General features: G+C 41.9%; 1 protein-coding gene across 4 annotated transcripts in view; it reads left to right on the top strand.

Moving 5' to 3' along the window:
* Window positions 1-23,253, top strand: part of SYT9 (synaptotagmin 9) — a 108,629-nt gene that overhangs the window by 63,300 nt on the left and 22,076 nt on the right. For all 4 annotated transcript variants that reach the window (XR_009630910.2, XM_060766604.2, XM_060766594.2 and 1 more), the window contains exon 3: window positions 1,638-2,184. Coding sequence is in view for 3 of the 4 variants with exons in the window: in XM_060766604.2 (XP_060622587.1) it covers window positions 1,638-2,184 (547 nt within the window). In the remaining variant the exon portion in view is untranslated. The remainder of the gene's footprint in view (window positions 1-1,637; window positions 2,185-23,253) is intronic.

The following is a 23,253-nucleotide window of genomic DNA, read 5'->3' as shown; positions in this document are numbered from 1 at the left end:
GTCAGATGATTTGGTGAATGCCACATATAGATAGGGCTGGGAAGAGCACACAGCAATGCCAGGGCAGGAGTGTCTTAGATAATGAAAATAAGTTATTCAAGGCTACCAACCTATTCTCAGTTGTGTGGTTTCAGTTGATTGAAATAGATTACTACTAGAACAGTAGTATTCAAGACGCCACTTCAAATAAATTAGAAGTTGTGAGAGGGAAGTCTGAGTTAAAGTACAACATTGAGAGAACATTAACAATAGCCTGCCGTTCCCTTTCCTAGCATGAAGAAGAGTGCAAGGGAGCAAAGTGCTCTCAGCTGATGTTTTCAGGTGCCGGTTTTTTCCTACCTTAGTAGGACACAGCTGATATCTGCAAGTACCAGCTGACAGCACAATCTTTGCTTCTCTCTCTTCTTTGCCATCCATGGAGTGAGGTTGGGGAAGAAAGTAGAGCTAACAATTGTGCTGCTAACTCCAATCCTTTTTAATAAGTTATTCAAGCATCCTCCAATACCAGCTGCCTTCAAGACGAAATATCTGCTGTATATTTATGGTAAAACTGAAAAATATATTTTAAAAGACTTATTATCCACATTTCTAAGTCTTAAGACAGTTGGATTGATTGTTCAATGATAGGTCAAAAGGTCTGCATGAATTAAGTCCCAGGTTTTTTCCTAGAGTCTTGTGTTTTGTGTACCAGTGTTGTGTAGTTGTTTTGAGTGTGGAGTATGAACTCTGAAAGAATATGTTCATAGCCATGAGAGCCCACAGAGGAAGCCATATTGCCTTAGCCTAAGTCAGTAGTTCTCAACCTGTGGGTCCCCAGATATTTTGGCCTTCAACTCCCAGAAATCCTAACAGCTGGTAAACTGGCTGGGAATTCTGAGAGTTGTAGGCCAAAACACCTGGGGACCCACAGGCTGAGAACCACTGGCCTAAGGCAACTTTTAATCTTGTCAACAAAACTCTTTGAGTGGTTAACCGTATGTCAGAATCAGGGCCGTAGCCAGAAAAAAAATTTGGGGAGAGTTGACAATTTCAGGGGGGGAAGGTTGAAAATTTCAGGGAGGTTTGACAATTTCGGGGGGGGGGGGGGTTGAAACCTGCCTCCTAGCTCACGCTGAAGCAAAGAGCACAGCAGGGGGCAGAGCACCCTTCAATAGCCTGCAGCTCTGCCCCTGTCAACCACCTCCACCAAGTCTGGCCTCCTTAATGAGAGCATTCAACACCCACACCCCCAACTTGGTTGCTTCACTAATCGGCTATTGCTGCAAGTAATGACAGTGTGAATAAATTGTCAATATTTGCTTGAGATAGTGCTTGCAGTTCTGGAGGGACTCTTAATTTTTTGCATCTCATAGACTTAGCATGGGGATTGGTTAACCAGTTAAAATTCATGAGTAAACCAGTTTTTTTTAAAAAAAATCTGAAACATTTCGGGGGGGGGTTGAACCGCTAAAACCACCCCCTCGCTACAGGACTGGTCAGAATCATATTGACAACAACAAAATCTTTAAAACAGTAGAAGAATTTGTTATTTCTACTAGTATATTGTTTTTGCTTTTAGTTTTAGCTTGCAGCTTGTTTTGTTATGGGTTTCTTAAATATCATTAATAAATACACTTTGTTGTTTTTTTTTATTTAAGGCACAATTCATTTCGAAGGCAGCTCAATCTTTCAAACCCAGATTTTAACATTCAGCAGATCCAAAAGCAGGACCAGCTGGCAGGGCTTGGGCGGATCAAGCCAGAGTTATATAAACAAAGATCAGTCGACACAGATGATGGGCGGAGAAATAACAGCAAGTCTTGTGGGAAGCTCAACTTTATTGTGAAATATGATTGTGATTTGGAACAACTAATGGTGAAGATTCACAAAGCTGTGAACCTGCCAGCAAAGGACTTTTCTGGGACGTCAGATCCATATGTTAAGATCTACTTACTTCCAGATAGGAAAACAAAACACCAGACTAAAGTACATAGAAAGACCCTGAACCCTGTGTTTGATGAAGTTTTTTTATTTCCTGTTCCTTACAATGACTTGAGTACAAGAAAACTCCATTTCTCTGTATATGACTTCGACCGATTCTCCAGGCATGACTTGATTGGCCAGGTGATAGTGGATAATTTTTTAGAGTTATCGGACTTTCCCAGGGAGTGTAATATGTGGAAGGATATTGAATATGTCACCAATGTAAGTATGGCTCCTTTTTATTTTGAGATTTTGTTTTCTAACCTTACTTTCTCATGTTGTCCACCATTTTAGAGGCTACTAAAGTGACAATGAAGAAAATGTCCTCCTTCGTGAGATTGTTCTTTAAAAAAATATTGAAACCATTCATTATATAGGATTTACCATTTTAATTTTTTTCTACAGCAATGTGATACAGTCCCTTCATTCTACCAATACATTCCTTTTTCCAGTGATTTATAGTAACTATCCCAGATAATTAGCTACTACTCTGAAAATTATCAGGGTGCACCAGTTTTTCTCCCTGAGATCTACCAGTACTCCATACTTTCTGGAATTCATTCTTGAGATTATAATGCCAGTTCCTTTGGTTCATCATCATAATCTTCAGACTTGGCCAACACGGGATCTTTGGCTCATGAAGAACCTGTTACTTTATTTCCAGATAGGTTTAACTGAAAGAGAGAGATCACATGTTTTGTTCACTGTGAAGTTTTGCAAGCATAGTATGTCTAAGAACCTTTAATCTTTTATCCCGTTTTTCATATAAAGTACAGAGTATCCCTTCTTCGAAATGCTTGAAGGCAAAACCATTTTGGATTTTTAAAACAGATATATTTATTTATTTATTTATTTATTTATTGGAATATTCACATATACATCATGAGATATCTTGGAGATGTGACCCAAGTCTTAACACAAAAGTCTTTTCTCTTTTATATACATGTCTTATACCCATGACCTGAAAGTAATTTTATGCCCAGTATTTTTCATAACTTCATGCATGACACAAAGTTTGTGTATGTTGAGCCATTAGACAGTAAAGAAAGATGTTACTATCTCAACCACAGATAGTAACATCTTTCTTTGCTTTCTGATGGCTCAATGTATACAAACTATCTCAATCACAAGAGCCCCCGGAGGCGCAATGAGTTAAACCCTTGTGCCAGCAGGACTGAAGACTGACAGGTCAGAGGTTCAAATCCAGGGAGAGCGTGGGTGAGCTCCCTCTGTCTGCTCCAGCTCCCCATGTGGGGACATGAGAGAAGACTCCCACAAGGATGGTAAAACATCAAAATACCCGGGCGTCCCCTGGACAGTGTCCTTGCAGACAACTAACTCTCTCACACCAGAAGCGACTTGCAGTTTCTCAAGTCAATCCTGACACACAAAATAAATCTCTAGTAATGCTTTTGGGGCCACAAATTGCTCACCTCTTCCATACACATTAATATTCTTAACAGCTCATCAGCTGTACCAATAAAACAAAACTAGTTTGTTGCTTGTGAAAATTATAGTCTTGGATATTACTGTGTTCATCTCTTGAGTTCATAAAACAAGAATTAATTTGCTTCAAGCAATTGTAATCTTGTTGAATCCACAGATTTTTATCCAAACACCTTTTAAGGCTAACAGTGGGGCGAACACATTAAATTACACACCGAGCAGCATACCTGCAGGTTCCAAATATTTTCATGGTTATTTTTTCAGACAGAAATTGGTTGAAAGTGCTTTGACTTTGATAGTGCCTTTGATGTATTATGTTGAATTTAGTTCAGTCAAATTGGACAAGACTTTCTGCATTCTCCTTTGGCTATGGGATTTTAAAAAATTGTGAAAGTGATTCTCAGTAGGTATCTTAACCTAATTAGACAACGTGTTGGTTTATAGATAGGAAATTGAGGGAAATGAAGTTTTTCAACATGCTGCTTAGCAATGAATATTTCCATTTTCTATTTCTTGAACCAACAATATAATTTGAGTATTTTGTATTTTTTTCCCTCTCTTTCTCTCTGTTTGTCTTTCAAACACAGTCAGTTCAGTTTTGACTCCTTCTGTAGCACACATCTGAGCAGTAAAATTTCATTCTTGTATTTGGATTTTTGCCAGGGTTCATTAATTTTTTGAGAAAACTAAGAGAGAGAAAACAGAATCGAGATACAATACAGAACAGAAAATACACATGTTTTCACAGTGCTCGGTTCCATATATTCATTTTTTTCACACTTCAAAAAGAATTCTATTTTTATGTATCCTTCCTTTTTTAATTTTACTTTTTGCCCTAAACATATTTATAATTGATTTCACTGTTTTTTACTACTAGGTAAAGGGTTTTAGCATTCATATTCTTACAGTGAATGATGCATGTTTATGATATTTTGCATGAGTGGAGAAAGTAGACAGGAAGAAGTTTTTCTTCTTCTCTTGTATTTCTCAAATCCAGGGTTATCTGCTGAAGTTGAGTGGTGGGAGAGCCAAGGTTGATTACAGGAAGTAATTAGTCATACAACCCATACTTAGGACTTTAGAACTGTAGAATGGGAGTCACTTCAGTAGCATCTAGTCCAACAACTAAATTACACCTGTAAGATGTCCAGCTTCCATTTGAAAATAAATCCAATGCTCACTAGATTTGTTCTCACAAGTTGTAGTGATTGTCACTAACACAGACAGTTTGAACAAATCTGTGGGTGATAAATAGCTTTTAACCATGACAAATATAAGGGAAAGGGTTCCCCTTGACATTAAGTCTAGTTGTGTCCAACTCTGGGTGGTGGTGCTCATCTCCATTTCAAAGCCATCATTGTCCTGTGACCAGCATGACTGCATGGAGCATTGTTACCTTCCTGCGGAAGCAGTACCTATCGATCTACTCACATTTGCATGTTTTCAAATTGCTAGGTTGGCAGAAGCTGGGCCTAACAGCAGGAGCTCACCCTGCTCCTCAGATTCAAACTGCCAGCCTTTCGGTCAGCAAGTTCAGCAGCTCAGCGGTTTGACCCGCTGCACCACCCATGACAAATATAATATTCCCTTCCATACCAGAGGTGGTGTGCTTCTGTATGCCAATTGTACTGTAATGCTATAAATGTTTTAAGTAAATAAATAAACTTACTTATGGTAGATAAGTTTGCTTATTTGTGTGCCACATGTGAAGTCAGTGTTTAGCAATTGTTGTTGAAGGCTTGCATGGCTGGAATCACTGGGTTGCTGTGAGCTTTCTGGGCTCTATGGCCATATTCCAGAAGCATTCTCTCCTGATGTTTCACCCACATCTATAACAGGCATCCTCAGAGGTTGTGAGGTCTGTTGGAAACTAGGTAAGTCAGTTTTTTAAATGTCTATGGAATGTCCAAGGTGGGAGAAAGAACTCTTGTCTGTTGGTGGCAAATGTGAATGTTGCATTTCGCCATCTTGATTAGGGAAGGGGTTGATCTAATTTCCCTGGGGAGGAAGTTCCACAGCCAAGAGGCTGCAACTGAGAAGGCCCTGTCTCTCATCCCAACCAGTAGCACTTGCAAGCGAGGTGGGATCAAGAGCAGGGTCTCCCCGGACGATCTTAACCTCTGAGATGGGTCATAGAGGCAGATACATTCGGACAGGTAAGCTGAGCCAGAACTTCCTTTCCCCCTCAATATCCCCCACCTTATTTTGTTTGTCCTTTAACCTGATGAAGAACTTAAGAACTTGAAAATTTGCAGTGTTTTGTCATCTTCGAGTTGGCCCAGCTAATGCATTACAGAAATTTGGATTTAGGCTTCTTTTTTTAAAAAAAATTAACAATGTGACTGATTTTCATGTATTGTACAAAAGAGTTCCTGCTGGTTTTTAAATTAATAGCTTCTTTTCCCATTGCATTATACTCAGTGTCTCTTTTCTTATCAGTATGATATGTTCTTACATCTGCTACTGCAATTTCTTATATCATTTATAAAATTGCTCTAATTCAAGATGATATCATAATGTTGTTGCTTGTTGCAAAGGTTATACCTTGAACAAGAATCTATCATTTTCTAGCATTTCTTGTAATGAAGAAAGATAGTAGGTAGTCTCTGTCTCTTCCTTCCACACTTTTCTTCTTTTCTCTTCCTTTTCTTTTATAAAAGAGAAAGCATCTTCTGTTCTTGGACCGAACAGCTTCTGAAAACTATGTTCTTTTTAGCTACAGGAAATATGTTCTGGATAAGTAGCGTCACTGAAAATTTAAAACACATTACACTGGGCTCAGTTCTCATTATATGTTGTTGTTTATTCGTTCAGTCATTTCTGACTCTTCGTGACCTCATGGACCAGCCCATGCCAGAGCTCCCTGTCGGCCGTCACCACCTCCAGCTTCTTCAAGGTCAAGCCAGTCACTTCAAGAATAACATCCATCCATCTTGCCCTTGGTCAGCCCCTCTTCCTTTCTCCTACCATTTTCCCCAGCATCGTTGTCTTCTCCAAGCTTTCCTGTCTTCTCGTTATGTGGCCAGAGTAATTCATCTTTGCCTCTAATATCCTTCTCTTCAGTGAGCAGTTGGGCATAATTTCCTAGAGTATGGACTCTAGAGTATGGACTCACAAGAGTTTGATATTCTTGTGGTCCATGGCACTCTCAGAATTTTCCTCCAGCACCACGGTTCAAAAGCATCTTTCTTCCTTCACTCAGCCTTTCTTATGGTCCAGCTCTCACATCCATAGGTTACTACAGGCAATACCATTGATTTAACTATGTGGATTATATTCAATGGTGTAATAAAAAGGCATTCCTATAATGTCGCAAAATTAAAAATTTCTTTGTTGGTTTTTTAAAAAGTGTTTTTAAACTGTGGGTGGTTGACTCCGTGGATACAGATTCTATTGATATGGAGAACTTGCATTATAGCCTGATGCAAAGACTGGCTGTGCAATTAAACCTCTGAGCATTCTGAAGTAAACCATTCTTAAATATTAACAAGTACAGATGAGCCCTGCAATGTATTCAGGAGAAATCACCACTTCTAGAGACTTTCAAGACAAGCAATTCATCTGGTTTGTAACAAAGGGGATAAATTATGTGACACAGAATAGGCAGAAAAACCTACAACCACAGTCTTTGCAACCAACATCTAATTCTGGCTTTCTTTGTTTGATTAGATATGCAGAGTTTAAACAAGGTCTCATGTTGGTGTTTATTCATGCAAGTACAAATTTTGAATAGCAAAAGATGTAAATAAGGAAAAGGTTTCACTGTTGAGAGGAGGCAAATTGTTCTTCACACTTGACATAGAAGAAACACTTTCTGTAGCACCTTTTCTGATGAATTTCACCATGGGTTTTCTTTTTCTTTTTTAGCAATATAACCATTTGACATGGTGTGATAATTACCATTTTTGAGTCACTTTTCCAGAACCGAATTGTCTTATTTTTTTATTAAAAATTGTCAGGTTTCTAAAATGCATTGCACAAACCCCTGTTAGCTTAGAATTTGCTCATTTAAGGTGGGAGATGACACCTACAGTAGAGTCTCGCTTATCCGACATAAACAGGCCAGCAGAACATTGGATAAGCGAAAATGTTGGATAATAAGGAAGGATTAAGGCAAAGCCTATTAAACATGTTTTGCAACAAATTGAGAGAAAAAGCAATTCAGTACACGGTAACGTTATGTAGTAATTACTGTATTTATGAATTTAGCACCAAAACATTGTAATGTATTGAAACAGCTGTGGATCCGGACAGGAGGTAGACTGCATTGGATAATACAGAATGTTAGATGAGTGAAGGTTGGATAAGCGAGACTCTACTGTACTTTTTTTTCAGAGAGTTGCAGGTATGATGAGAGAGGTATTGTCCTTGGATAGGTATACTCAACCTGTGGACAGGATTTGTTGTATTGTTTGTGCAGTGCTTCAAAAGACTGTGTGTATGTGTCAACAATGGGAATAAGTGCTTCTGTGATTGCCATTTTCAGCTTTCTTAGAAATAGTCTGGTGTAAATGCCCATGGGTATTTATAACATCTCATCTTGGAAGCTAAGCAAGGTTAGCTCTGGTCAGCACTTGGATGCTCTAGGCTATATTTCAGAGGAAGAAACTGACCAAACCACCTTTGCTTTAAGAAACACTATGAAATTGGGGGGGGGGGGGGTGTTGCTATAAGTGGACAGAAAACTGAAAAGCACATACACACACTTCACTAGGGTGAGGTCTTAGAGCTTTCTGAATGAGAGTTCTAAACACCACCACTAAACTGCAAATCCCAGGTTTCCATAGAATCAAAGTGGGATCATAGTTTTATATTTGTGGAGTGTAAAAGAGCCCTTAGAGGGCTACAGTAGCCCACCCCTAATTTGACACAGCAGAATAATGAAGGGGTGGGATTGAAGAAATACGCATTTATGTAATAACCCAGATTGCGATTGCATTCATGTTTATAAGTGTTTGCCATGAGCAGTAACAGTTGCAAGCAGCTGCTATATTATATAGAGATACAACATTTCATTAACAGAGCAATGGATGGTTGCTCCATTGCTCCGTGCACCAGTCTAATGACTGGCTTTTCTAGTACAGACTAAATATTCACCTTTCACCTCTCAAAGAAGTGGCTGGTCCCTTTTATTATAAGGGACCAGCCCTTATAAAACTTGTGAATGAGTAGACCCAGGTACTTTTGATCAGGTTTATGACTTACACGTGTCAAGTTGTATGTGAGGGTGATCTGGCTGCAACATGTCACCCCATTGATTGCCAGGGTTGATTTGACATAAGAATATATAGTAGTTTGTTATTTAAAGTATTAATTTTGGAGAAGACTGTAGTATTTGTGGGAAGTGATATGGACTTTTTACACCGAGGGATATGTTTTATTACAAGCAACTCCAAAAGTGGTCTTTTTGTCACTTTAGAGTTGCCTTTCCCCAACCTTGACTCTTTCCCACTGGGAATTCCCACAGGACAATCGTTGTCTGCAGATGGCATGTGTCTACGTCAGGATATATTCACCAATCTACATCTGTCTTCTCTTCCTTCTATCGTCTCCCATCCTTTGTACACTTTTCATTAGCCCTGAATGTATATTGTTTAAACAAGGTTTATAATGGGTGATGTGTAAATTTAAGATTTAAGACACTGAATCTCTAGAAGTGGAACAGTAAGTCACTGCCTGCAAAGGTCAGTCAATGAATCAAGGATGGAGAGTTCTTAATTAGATATGTTTTGAGTGCCTCTGGGCATATGCAAAACAGTTTTATCACAAATGAATCACTGCATACTTTCTGTTTCCCCACTTTCTATCATGAAGTGTGATCTGTAGAGGCTCAGTGGCAGAGCCCATGTTTTCATTTAATTCAGTAGGACTTACTTCTGAATAGACTTTTTCATAAGAAGATATATGGCCCTTCTACATGAGCACTAAAATCCAATTTGAAGCTGGCTCAAAATGTTCATCGCCAATCCACACTGCAACAATCATGCAACTGGAAACAATGTATTTAAAGAACTCATCAGAAATCTGGATAAAGACATAAAATGTGATAAGTGTATATCCCGTGTAGAGCAGGAAACAGAGACCAAAACACAGAGTGTGTTAGAGGACAGGGCTAATGCTGAAACATTTGTAGAAACAAACTCTATACAAAGCTTGATTGGAAGAAAAACAAACATATCCTGCCAGAGAGTTCCATCCAGCTCTGCTTCCCATCAATCCATCTCATCTGATGAGGTACAAAAATATTCCTTGGATCGGATAGATCCATAATCAGTGGATTTTTGCAGCCACTGTTCCAACTTGGAATTGATTCATGGGGTTCCCGTGTAGACACTTCACAACAAATCAGTTATCTTTAATCCATGCCCTGACCTTATTTAAATGGTTGTGTAGAAACAATTATGAGCTGAAATAGGAAACTCTAAATTTAGTTATCTACAACTTTTGGCGTTGAGCTCCAGCTTTACAAAAATCTTCAAAAGTGTGGGATCCAGTGAAAAACTGGTTGAGTAAGAAACAAAGACAAAGGGGGGAGAGAAGCAAGGAGAGAGGAAACCACAAATTGTCTAGGACTGTGTGAGCAATAATGAACACACTAAAGGTTTGCAAGAGGGATTTGTTTCTGAGTACACTGTAATGCGCTCTACGTGGGGCTGCCCTTGAAAACGGCTCGGAAATTCCAACTGGTCCAACGGGTGGCGGCCAGGATTTTAACTGGCGCTCCTTACAGAGAGAGGTCAACTCTCCTGTTTAAGGAGCTCCATTGGCTGCCGTTTACCTACCGAACCCAATTCAAGGTGCAGGTGCTTACCTACAAAACCCTAAACGGTTTGGGACCTGCCTACCTGCGTGACTGCATTTCCGTTTATGAACCCACCCGCTCCCTTCGTTCATCCGGAGAGGCCCTGCTCGCGATCCCATCTGCGTTGCAGGCGCATTTGGTGGGGACAAGAGACAGGGTCTTCTCTGTGGTTGCCCCTTGACTTTGGAACACCCTCCCCAAAGATATTAGACTAGCACCCACATTGGCAGTCTTTAGGAAGAACTTGAAGACCTGGCTATTCCGATGTGCCTTTCCAGAATAGGATACCCTCCAGCACTATGTCCCAGAAGCACTTCATTAGAGTTTAAGACTCTCTGCACATTGCACTTGCCCAGAATTCCAACATACCACCTGTCATACCCAGCACTTTTATAACCTGTACCCATCACTGGCCCGGTCCTGGTTTTTATTGCGTAATGGTGTAATGTTTTGTTATTGCTTATGTTTTTAATTTGCTTTGTATTGTATTGTATTGTTATTGTTTGCTGTTGTTGTGTTGAGGCCTTGGCCTTTGTAAGCCGCATCGAGTCCTTCAGGAGATGCTAGCGGGGTACAAATAAAGTTTAATAATAATAAAAAAATAATACACATTAAGAGAACATAGGAGTAACTAAATGAATTTCTTGGCAGCAAAGTAATAGTTTCAGCTTCACTAACCCCTCAAAGTGGGTTGAGCAAAACATTTCATCCAATTATTCAAGTGCCTATAAAGTGGAAATTGAAAAGAGCCATAACACACTCCCCACCCCAGAAAGATAGACAGGTCAGTAAGTGGGAATGGGAACAGAGGTTTCAGGTCTAAAGTGCTTGACACTCTGTAAGTGAAATTACTACTTAGGAACTAAGCAAACAAACTGGTACATGCCCCAATGCATTCCGTCCCAGGTATTATCTTTCTTCCTTTCCATTCTTCCTCAATTGCTCCCCAATCTCAGTTCTTCAAGGTTTTTTTAATCATGTCAGAAGCGACTTGAGAACATACTACAAGTTGCTTCTGGTGTGAGAGAATTGGCCATCTACAGAGACATTGCCCAGGGGACGCCCGGATGTGTTACCATCCTGCTGGGCGGCTTCTCTCATGTCCCCAGAAGCTAGAGCTGACATACAGGAGCTCACCTCATCTTGCAGATTCAAACTAGCAACCTTCAGGTCAGCAGCTCTGCCGGCACAAGGGTTTAACCCAGTGGTTCTCAATTTGTGGATCTCCAGATGTTTTGGACTTCAACTCCCACAAATCCTAACAGCTGGTAAACTGGCTGGGATTTCTGGGAGTTGTAGGCCAAAACACCTGGGGAACCACAGGTTTAGAACCACTGGTTTAACCCATTGCACCACCATGGCTCAGTTCAGCTGCCCCCTAGCTATTCCTCAGTTGAGTTCTACTGCTGACCAACAGAGCCCTGTGATACATGTCTCCCTAATCCGTTATTTTCTTGTCTTTCTGAATCTGCCAAAGGAAAAACCACCCACTCTTATGAATTTCAATGTTCTAAAGTTAATTAACTTGTTAGCCCATAGGATGAACTTCAGCATTAATCAGGAAATCTAGTAAATGAAGTCACATTGGAAGAAAAGTCTGATGAACAGAAAAACTCAGTGGCTTATTTAACTAGTTATTTTCAAGCTCTTGCTTTACTGTAAAACAATTTGATATATTATAGTCTGATTCAAGAACCCAAATATGTACTTTATCTATATGGACAGAGGTGTACATGATGTTTCTACACTGCAAACACATTTAATTTTTAAAGCCTTTGCTTTTTTTACATATGAATATGTAGAGGGAGTTCATTATTTGCCCTGAAGACTCATCTAAAAAATCTCAAGATCCCTGTTCAGTCCACAAATTCTAGCTAGAGATCATCTTTGTTCGTCGAATTGCACAGACTGTACTTATTCAAAATGCTTCCGTCTATTATGATCCAGAAATCCCTACAACATATCAGAACCATCAGTCATTGTCCTCTGTTGGATTGTCCTTTCTTTCTAGTTTGTAGACTTTCACATCTCTTGTGTATCATCTTCACTTTGCTAAGTTTCTTGTTCTGCTCCTTATTTTGGAAGATTTCTTCCTTGCAAATTGCCCTCTCTCTCCCTCCCTCCATCTCCACATAATGTAGTGTTGCATACTGACAAATCAGGAGTCCCAGGTCAATTCCCCAGGCATTTTGGGCCATGGGAAATAAAGGGAATAGGAACATCACATTTTTTTCTAAAGCATATTACTTTCCTCTTGCACATTCAGCATAGTGGCAGAATGGTGAAGAGAAGCTATTTTTAGATAAGTAAATTTTGGCAGGGTCATGTTTGGTTTTTTTTTAATAATCACAGAGTAATAATGTGGGAAGTTTACACATACTGCAGCAGAAGCTCTTGAAAATGACCTCCAGATCATTTTAGGATATAGAAGAGAGTTTGGGCAGTGTTGGATGTTTGGGTTATTGTTTTGTTTTTGGTTCATGTTTGACTTGGTTACATATTCAACTTGTAACCTAGGATGCTTATTCCAAATTTACAATAGAATCATAGAATCAAAGAGTTGGAAGAGACCTCATGGGCCATCCAGTCCAACCCCCTGCCAAGAAGCAGGAATATTGCATTCAAATCACCCCTGACAAATGGCCATCCAGCCTCTGCTTAAAAGCTTCCAAAGAAGGAGCCTCCACCACACTCCGGGGCAGAGAGTTCCACTGCTGAACGGCTCTCACAGTCAGGAAGTTCTTCCTAATGTTCAGATGGAATCTCATATTTTTCCTGTCTTCTTGGAATAATAGAATAATAGAATTGGGCCATCTAGTCCAACCCTCATCATGCAGGAAAAGCACAATCACAGTACCTCTGACTGATGGCCATTCGGCCTCTGTTTAAAAGCTTCCAAGGAAAGTGCTTCCACCACACTCCAAGGCAGAGAGTTCCACTGCTGAATAGCTCTTACAGTCAGGAAGTTGTTCCTAATATTTAGGTGGATCCACTGTTGAATAACTCTTTCAGTCAGGAAGTTCTTCCTAATGTTTAGGTGGAATCTCCTTTCCTGTTTGATCTCTTGGGGGCTGGACTCTTATGGCCTATGGGTCCTCTTCCAGTTCTATGAGTTCTGCGCTAGGTTAACTAGAACACATGGTAGGTCTGTGGGAAGAATCCATAATATTTCCTATTAAAGGGCTTATATAGCTCAGTGCTCTAACTGCTAGCCAACCAGACTCCTGTGGCATGTATAACACATCTTCAATCAAGTTTGGTTTTAAGAGAAATTGCAGGGTTTTGTTGGGTTTTTTTAAAAAAAACCAGTCTGCTGGAACAAAATAAAGTGAGGAGCCCTGGTAGTTATTATAAGCCAATGTTCTTTTCTCAAAAAGCACTGTGCCTTACCTGTGGTCAAAACATTCTACCTTTTAATGTGTTTCAGTTCTTAATCCTTCTTTTCATAAGGTTCTTGTGGGTTTTTTCGGGCTATATGGCCATGTTCTGGAGGCATTTCTCCTGACGTTTCGCCTGCATCTATGGCAAGCATCCTCACTACATCTGAGGATGCTTGCCATAATTGCAGGTGAAACGTCAGGAGAAATGCCTCCAGAACATGGCCATATAGCCCGTTCTGGCCACAAGAACCTAGTGATTCCGGCCATGAAAGCCTTCGACAATACTTCTTTTCATATCTTAGCAGTTCAGAAATGTGGTGAGATGGATTGGCAGAAATACTTTGTCCAGTGATGATATGAAGCATACCAAAAGCAGTCAAGGCAACCCCATAAAGTGATAAATATTGACCTACTTAATTCCTGCTTTGGATGGCAGCAGTATGAAGAAATAAAAAGAAAGTGTGTGGACACACTTCTTTCTCCTGCCACATGTTAAGTGAACCATTAAAATAATGCTAAAACCACCACATCTGTTCTTTCTCCAGCTGTTTTGCTCAAGGCCAAGCTAGACATGACCAGAGCAACCACACAAGAATACTAAGTTTTATTTAATTTTATTTATTTATTTTGATGTAAGAGTCTAAAAGCAGCTGTTTTATGTATCTTTTTTGACATTGAACTAATAGCTATATAGGAGTGGGTTTTTCTGGCTATGTAATGAGCCAGAAAAGATGTTGAGATAAAGGTCTGGACAGCAGAGAAAACAGAAGGACTGGGAGAGGAATATCTGTGACTGCATCATTTTAAAACATGAGATCATCAAGGACAATACCTTTTCAGGGCCAAGAGGCACTTTTAATTCATTCACCAAGAAATGTGTGACTATGGCTGTATCTACACTGTTATATAATCCAGTTTCTGAATCCAGATTATCTGCTTTGAACTGGATTATATGAGTCTACACCGCCATATAATACAGTTCAAATCAGATAATCTGGATTCAGTGTTCTTAACATTTTTCAGAGGGACTGACATAAAAGCTTGTCTGCCCATATTAAAAAAAATTCCCACCACAGTCTCCAGGAGGCTTATGCAGCAAGCCCTTATTAAAAGTGGCCACCTCAATTCCACTCCATCTCAAGCAGCCAGAATGGTGCATTCTTGAGGTTATTTATTTTATTTACTGCATTTGTTGACCGCCGTTCTCAGCCCTAGGGCGACTCACGGCGGTGTACAACATATAAAAGACAATTTACAATAAAAGCAATATCACAAACAACAACAACATCACTATTAATAATACCATTACTCTAAATCATTCGCGACGTCTCATCATAGAATCACAATCCAATCTCGTTAACCATATTCTGTTCCACTCATCATTGCCAATTTGTTGTAGCACTTAGTCAAACGCCTTCTCAAACAACCACGTCTTTAGGCTCTTGCGGAATGTCATAAGGGAGGGCGCCTGTCTGATGTCTACAGGGAGGGTGTTCCACAGCTGGGGGGCCACCACCGAGAAGGCCCTATCCGTCATCCCCGCCAGGCGTGCCTGTGAGGCAGGCGGGATCGAGAGAAGGGCCTCCCCAGACGATCTCAAGGTCCTCGTGGGCTCATAGGCCGAGATGCGGTCAGACAGGTATTTTGGGCCGGAACCGTTTAGGGCTTTGTAGGCCAACACCAGCACCTTGAATTGGGCCCGGTAGCAGATCGGCAGCCAGTGGAGCTGGGACAACAAGGGCGTTGTGTGCTCCCTGCGTCCCCCTCCTCTTAGTAACATGGCTGCCGCACGCTGGACTAGCTGGAGCTTCCGGGCTGTCTTCAAGGGCAGCCCCACGTAGAGAGCGTTGCAGTAGTCAAGGCGGGATGTGACCAGAGCGTGTACTACCGTGGCCAAGTCAGACTTCCCAAGGTACGGGCGCAGCTGGCGCACGAGCCTGAGCTGTGCGAATGCTCCCCTGGTCACCGTTGAAACCTGGGGGTCCAGGCTCAACGATGAATCCAGGATCACACCCAAGCTGCGAACCTGCGCCTTCAAGGGGAGTGCGACCCCATCCAGCACAGGCTGTAACCCTATACCCTGTTCGGCCTTGCGACTGACCAGGAGTACCTCTGTCTTGTCTGGATTTAATTTCAATTTGTTCGCCCTCATTCAGACCATTACAGCGGCCAGTCTCGACAGCCTCCTTAGTAGCAGGTGGAAAGGAGTGACAGAGTTGGACATCATCTGCGTACAGATGACACCGCACCCCAAAACTCCGGATGATCTCACCCAGCGGCTTCATGTAGATATTAAACAGCATGGGGGACAGTATAGAGCCCTGTGGAACTCCACAAGTCAAAGGCTGTGGCGTTGAACAGGTGTCCCCAATAACACCTTCTGGGTGCGGCCCTCCAGAAATGACCGGAGCCACTGCAGAACAGTGCCCCCGAGGCCCATTTCCGCAAGACGCCCCAGAAGGATACCGTGGTCGACGGTATCGAAGGCCGCTGAGAGGTCCAGGAGCACTAACAGGGACACACTCCCCCTGTCTAGCTCCCGGCGCAGATCATCTACTAAGGCGACCAAGACCGTCTCAGTACCATGTCCCGGTCTGAAACCAGACTGTGCCGAATCCAGATAATCCGTGTCTCTCAAGAATACCTGGAGTTGTGAGGCCACCACGCTTTCCATGACTTTGCCCAAAAAGGGGAGATTGGAAACAGGCCGAAAGTTGTCAAATTTAGTGGGGTCCAGTGATGGTTTTTTCAACAGCGGTTTTATAATAGCTTGTTTTAAGCTCGCTGGAATTTCGCCTTCCCGAAGGGAGGCGTTAACCACCACCGTTACCCACTCAGCCAATCCCCCTCTGGCCTCCTTCAGAAGCCAGGATGGGCAGGGGTCTAGGATGGATGTAGTGGGCCTCATTCCTCCAAGTATCTTGTCCATATCCTCGGGCTTCACAAATTGAAAAGAATCCATCAAAATAGGACAAGCAGGTGCTCGTGTCACATCCTCAGAGACTGCATTTAACATGGTGCCCAGGCCAGAACGGATCAAAGCGACTTTGTCTGCAAAGAACCGAGCAAATGCTTCACAGCGCGTGGCCGAATTGTCAGGGCTCCCGCCTGAGATGGCGGGAGTTAAAAGACCTCTGACAATCCGGAACAACTCCGCCGGACGGTTCCTTGCAGACGCAATAGTGGCCGCAAAGAAAGTTTTCTTTGCGGCTTTTATTGCCGCGGCATGTGCCCTTAGAAAGGACACAAACTGTGTTCGATTTGACTCGCTTGGATCCAAACGCCACACGCTCTCTAGTTCCCTCTTCCTTCGCTTCATCACTGCCAGCTCCTCAGTAAACCAAGGAGCTGGTTTAGCTCGGCTACTTGAGAGGGGACGTTCTGGAGCGATCGTGTCAATTGCCCTGGCCATCTCTCCATTCCAGAGAGCGACCAAGGCCTCGACAGGGTCACCTACCGAGGTGGCGGGAAAATCCCCAAGAGCCGTCAGGAATCCATTCGGATCCATAAGCCTCCTGGGGCGGACCAACTTAATGGGTCCTCCACCTTTGCAGAGGTTGGGGGGCGCAGTGAGCCTAAATCTGACCAGGAAGTGGTCGGTCCATGGCAACGGAGAGATGGTCAACTCCTCCACACCGCCACCTTGCTCCCATCCCTGGCAGAAAACCAAGTCCAATGTATGTCCAGCACAGTGGGTGGAGCCAGATATTTGTTGGGACAGCCCCATGGTTGCCATTGCAAACATGAAGTCCTGAGCCGCTCCTGTGAGGGTTGCCTCGGCATGGATATTGAAGTCTCCCAGCACAAGAAGCCGTTGAGACTCCAACGCCAGGCTCGAGACTACCCCCGCTAGCTCAGGTAGGGAGACTGTAGTGCAGCGAGGTGGACGGTACACTAACAGAATCCCTATTCTGTCCCGGTCACCCACCCTCAGGTGGACGCATTCAAAATTTGTTGACTGCGGGATGGGACTCCTGGTCAGATGAATGGAGTCTCTATAGACCACTGCGACCCCGCCTCCCCACCCTCCGGATCTTGGTTGGTGCTGCACGGAGAAGCCTGGGGGACAAAGCTGGGTTAGATTCACGCCTCCAGCTTCATCCAACCAGGTCTCCGTGATGCACGCCAGATCTGCCCGCTCATCCAGGATTAAATCCCGGATAAAGGTCGTTTTACCGTTGACAGATCTGGCGTTCAACAGCACCACCTTCAATCCGGAGGGCCCGCCATCCTGGTTACACCAATTTACCATAGGAGACCGGTTTGGAATTATTAATGTAGATAAGCGATCCGAATTAGGCCGAATTTGTGGTCTCCTTTTCCCGCATCTCCCCCTCCCCACCACGACCTCTATGGGGGCCCCTTGGCTAGTGGGACACCTCCCCTCCTCCATGCCGCAGTCTAAATCCAAGGTCTTAATTTCTGTTTCATTAATGGTTGTTTGGATTGTTGGAGTTTTTTCTTGCCAACTTCCTCCATTCCCTTTCTCCCCCCTCCCCACCTCATTGTTACCCACGGCTTCCAGCTCACTTCGTCCCTTGCCCTTTCCACAAGTCACTAATATCAAGGACAATACAAATAGGTGAATAGGGAACCACATGGGTGATAGTAGTAGTACACTTCAGAAGACTGATAGTAACAAAGTGCAGTAAGCGTCACAGCTGCGACAGTTGGTAGTTCGTAAAGTGCAAGAGTCTTAAAGTGCAAACACAATAGCGTCACAGCTGCGTGCCACTGGGGTGATTCCTAAAGTGCAAGATCTTAAAGTGCATCAAGGTACCCGAGTCTACGTGCTATCTAAAGTGCGGCATGGAGGGATAGGGAGAGGGAGGGTAGTGCCAGTTCAATTTAGCAGCAAAAGAGGCAGGCGCCTTAAAGTGCTATACTGAGTTCTTAGTACCAATTAGCAACAAATTCGGCAAGTTCCCCATGTTGTTACTAAACATTGCTCAGATGGGGAAAATGGTGAGGAAGGAGGTAATACAATTTACACATACCATACACTATAACCCTTCAAATAAACAGATCCTCTTCTCTTTAGGCCTTCCTAAGTATGCTCCCTCTATGCATTTTTGAAAATTTGTTTGTTACACACTCCCTAAGTTTACCCTCGACCTATCCATAGGTCATAGTGACATCCATAATTTTGGCCCCAGAGCCTGCCCTCAATTCATACATAAGGGCAGCTTATACAAAATAATATATAGCACTCCAAGTCCCAAAGCCTTGTGTGCCATCTCTTTTAGAATTGATTCCCCTAAGATGCTCAGGTGAGTGATCTTCCAGAAATAACCTCGTGTCTTCACATGAGATTTCCCCCTAGGCATTCGGGTTTTAAAAAGAACTATCCATGGGGAATTGTGACTTACTGAAATCCTGTCACAACCCACTTAAATAACACAGCAGTCCCTAAATACCATGTGTGCAGTAGATGCAGGGTTCTAAAAATGGGACAGGAAAAGGAAAATGGGGTGGTTCCAGTTCTGCCTGAGAACAAATGGTAGGGCATCCTGTCCCATGTCACCCACTGGCTCGTGCAGTAGAGCTTCATATAATATATCTACTTAGTTGTCATTGCTATAAGTTCATCAGTTGCCGTGGACTGCCATGGTCACTGACTGACTTTTATTCAGCTTCTGAAAATGTATAAAAATGCAGGTTTGTGATGGTACAGTGAAAAATGACAATATATGCCACCAACAGGACCGAATAGTGTATTTACATGTTGCTAAGACAACATTTTATTTTGTGCCTCAAATGCCATATCAATGTAAACATACCCAAATCTAATGAAATAATTGTAGTTCTGTGTCCTGTTTTACCTTCATTTTGATCTGTAAGTAAGAGTTAAACATCACTGGTGGAAAGGACAAGAAAATGCTGGAAATAGATGCTAGCATATTAGATCTTTATAGAAGTAGATCTTACATCACAGCTTACACAGTGAACTCTTACCTTTTTTGTGAGGCACTGAAAGTGTGCTTTGTGATGCCCTCAGTTGCTGTCTTAGCAGTTTTATAAATTGAAGTTTCAATGTGTTCTTTTTCCTTTGTATTTCTAAACCCCTATACAACTTGGCAAAGGTTAACTTTAGCAGTGCTATTTTTTGTGAGGCATAGGTTTCAGTACACAAACCGAGGAATTATGAACATGAATAAAATGTTCATATTCATATGAACTTTTTTGCTTCAGCAGCTGAGGATATGATCAATGGTTTCATCCACTTCCTTGCACAGTCTGCATTTTGGGTCATCAGCTGATTTTTCAACACTGACCGTAATTCCATTTGTTTTGATGGCTTGCTCCTGGACTGCAAGAATCAGGCATTCAGTCTCCTTCTTCAGTGTTCCATTCATGAGCCATCACCAGGTTGTTGTTGTTGTTATTTAGAATTAAAGGTACAGGAGTTCAGTCCCATATAAAACTGGATGATACTATTTCTGCATCCAACCATCCAATTGTTTCTCACCTGGTCACCCTACAAAATAGGCTAAACTTAATTCTCATGACACTGCAGGCAACTTTGGCCAGATCTCTTCAGTGCCTTTACTCACCGATTTGCTCAGCATGTGGTGCCTGGCATGGGCATGCCTTCATTTTAAAGTAACAGTGCTATAAACATTACTTACATTAACTGCAGGGGAATTAGCCTGCCTAGCTCCAAAAAGTAGCAAGAAAGAGGGATGACCAAGGGATCCAGTATGAACCAGAAGTATTCAACCACTCCCTTGAGATTTTTTTGATGATGGAGGTGGTGGTAGTGGTGCTATAGCCTAGATTTTTTAAAAAAAATCTAAGCAAGATGATAGTGTTGATCTTGGTGCCAGAAATTGCCATCGAATGGTCCAGGACAGCAGTAATGACTGGTTGTGTTAAAGACTTGAGAAGTACAGCTACAAATACAGCAGCCACAGGCAACATTTCCTCTGTCTGGAGCAGTGGTTCTTAACCTGTGGCTGCGGACCACCAGTGGGCCACAATGATAAAAAATTGGTCCATGAGCCTCATTCCTCTTTATTATTATCTTTATTTTTTTTTAATTTCCGCTCCTTCTGTGCTGTCTGCCACTCCTTCCCTGTCGCTGACCAATCCCACTCCCTTGGATAGACTACATCAGGTCCAGATTGTTAAATATGCTTTTTGGTGGGCAAGCAGATGGCGACTACTGGATGGCATATGTTCTGTATCATAAATTAGAGCTGATGTGGTCTATCCAATGCAATTTTCTGAATCCAGCACCCCAAATAACCAAACCAAATGTGAAGTTAACCAAAAACTGATTTGTAACCCTTTTAGTACTAATGTTGGAGAGTGGTCCTGGGTCAAAGTGGTCCCTGGCCAAAAAAAGGTTGGGAACCACTGGTCTGGAGGAACCCAAAGCCTGTTCCTGGGGAGTACAGTACAGTACAGTAATTCAAAGCCAGCTGATTTGTAGAGCAGGAAAGTGAAACTTTCTAATATATTATTGTCAGACACCTCCCATTACATAGTCGTGTCTTATTTAAAAAGACTACTTTGTTTTTTATCTGAGCCAGGTAGCAGTCTTGAAATTTGTATTTTAAAGTCTCTGCAAAACAGTGAAGCAATCCAGTTTAGGAGAACGGCTTTCTAGCCAGAGGGCAGGGATTCAGGCAGTTCATTCTTTCTTAACCACTGCCTTTGTGCCCAAACATTGTCTAAGGCAGTCTCTGAGATGACTTCTAGAGTTCACAGTTCAGCCCTTTCCTTCCTTCAGCAGAGTTTCTGTGCTCTTTCAAACTCTTTTTAAACTGTGAGTTGAAACTCAGTGGGCGGTGAAGATTTCCCCATTACTACAATTCCATGCTGCCAACATTTTCACCTGTGTAATACATGAGGCTCATTAAAAGGCATAACATCTCTGCTACAAAGCAATAAATCTATGAAAAATTAATCATCTCTACTGGACAGTACCTCAACAATTCCTTATTTTGAAATGTTGATTAAAGAAATCTACTGTCACTACAGTGGGCCCTTGATATCCACTGGGGTTTTTTTCTAGGGCCCCCTGTGCATACCAAAATCTGTTGATTTCCAAGTCCCATTATATACAGTGGCATGGTAAAATAGCAAAATCAAGGTTTGCTTTGGGGAATTTCTTTGAGGAGGGAATATTTTCAATGTGTGGATGGTTGAATCCATAGATGCAGAATCTGTGGATACAGAGGTCTGACTGTGTATAGAAAGTTAGTTGCTAAGTGATAATTTAGCACTACACAAACAAGCCAGAACAAGTCCTGAGCTCTTTTGTTCTTCTCTCATCCACCCGCATGGATAGGAGGAATTTGGGAACTTTTGCTCTCATGTTGGTTAAGGGAGCCATGTCCTACCTTTGAGAACTAATTAATTATTGCCAATCTTAGGTGTAATTTTCAAAACAGGCTAACTTTAAGCCATATCTGGAAGACTGGCCTTTTTATACAAATTAAAATGTAAAAGAATCACAATTTTGGGATTTGGACACCATACTCACCAGTGCTTATATAATGCCAGAAAAAGGCAAGAAGCTTCATGGAGCTCTTTCTCATAATATTTAGTACAATACACAGAAACCCCTTACCCATTTTATCACATCTTTGTAGTTGCCAGGCAGCCAGCACCATACTATATTACAATAACTCCCTCTACCATTCATGTGGTGGGTTGTTGTAGGTTTTTCCGGGCTATATGGCCATGTTCTGGAGGCAATTTTTCTCCTGACGTTTCGCCTGCATCTATGGCAAGCATCCTCAGAGGTAATGAGGTCTGTTGGAACTAGGAAAAACTAGGTTTATATATCTGTGGAATGACCAGGGTGTGACAAAGGGCTTTTGTTTGCTGGGGCTAGCTGTGGATGTTTCAGCTGATCACCTTGATTTGCATGTGGTGATTCATGTGGTGATCTATTCATTTTGACTTTAGGCACTATTTTTCCTCCCAACCTTTTCTCTCGTATCAACACCCTGTTACCTTTTTAAAATGTTTTCATTGCAATGGTATCCATCTAACTCATTGAAATAAACTTACTTTATATACATCCATAAACCATTACATTTTTTCCCTCTTTTTTCCCTCCTCCCTCCCTCCAACTTTACAATAAAGCATTTTTAAGTGCAGCTAGTCCAGGATTCCGTCCATTTTCTCTTTTATCTGATCATTAGCTTTCCCTTCTTCAACCCATTTCACGTATCTTAACCAGTTCTCTTTGATTCTTTGTATTTTTATAGACCATGGTATATCTTGTTGTATTATTACCATAATATCCAATTGTACTTGTTCATAAGTGTATCCGTTCCATCTGTCCATTGCCCATTGTTTAATCCTTCTGTCCCAATGCTATTACAGCATGGACAGCTTTAACCATCACCATCAAAGTTTGTTGGTCTTCTTTCTTCAGTGTTTGTAGGCCCAACGTTCCAATTTCCAACAGTTCCGGCCCAATGTACAAGTTTATCTTGAATAACCCATTTACTTGTTCTAATACCCTCTTCCAGAATCTCTGCATTTCCTCACATTCCCACCACATATGTGTAAACCATCCCTTCCCCCTTTTTACAATGCCAACAGTTTGGGCTGAACCCTTTTATCATATATGCTAACTGAGCTGGGGTTCTATACCACTTTTGATAAATCTTTTTTACAATTCTTGAAACGTTTCCATTTTAA

This window comes from Anolis sagrei, chromosome 1, assembly GCF_037176765.1.
Source record: "Anolis sagrei isolate rAnoSag1 chromosome 1, rAnoSag1.mat, whole genome shotgun sequence".
NCBI classification, from domain to species: domain Eukaryota; kingdom Metazoa; phylum Chordata; class Lepidosauria; order Squamata; family Dactyloidae; genus Anolis; species Anolis sagrei.
This window is presented reverse-complemented; position numbering and strand designations above follow the sequence as displayed.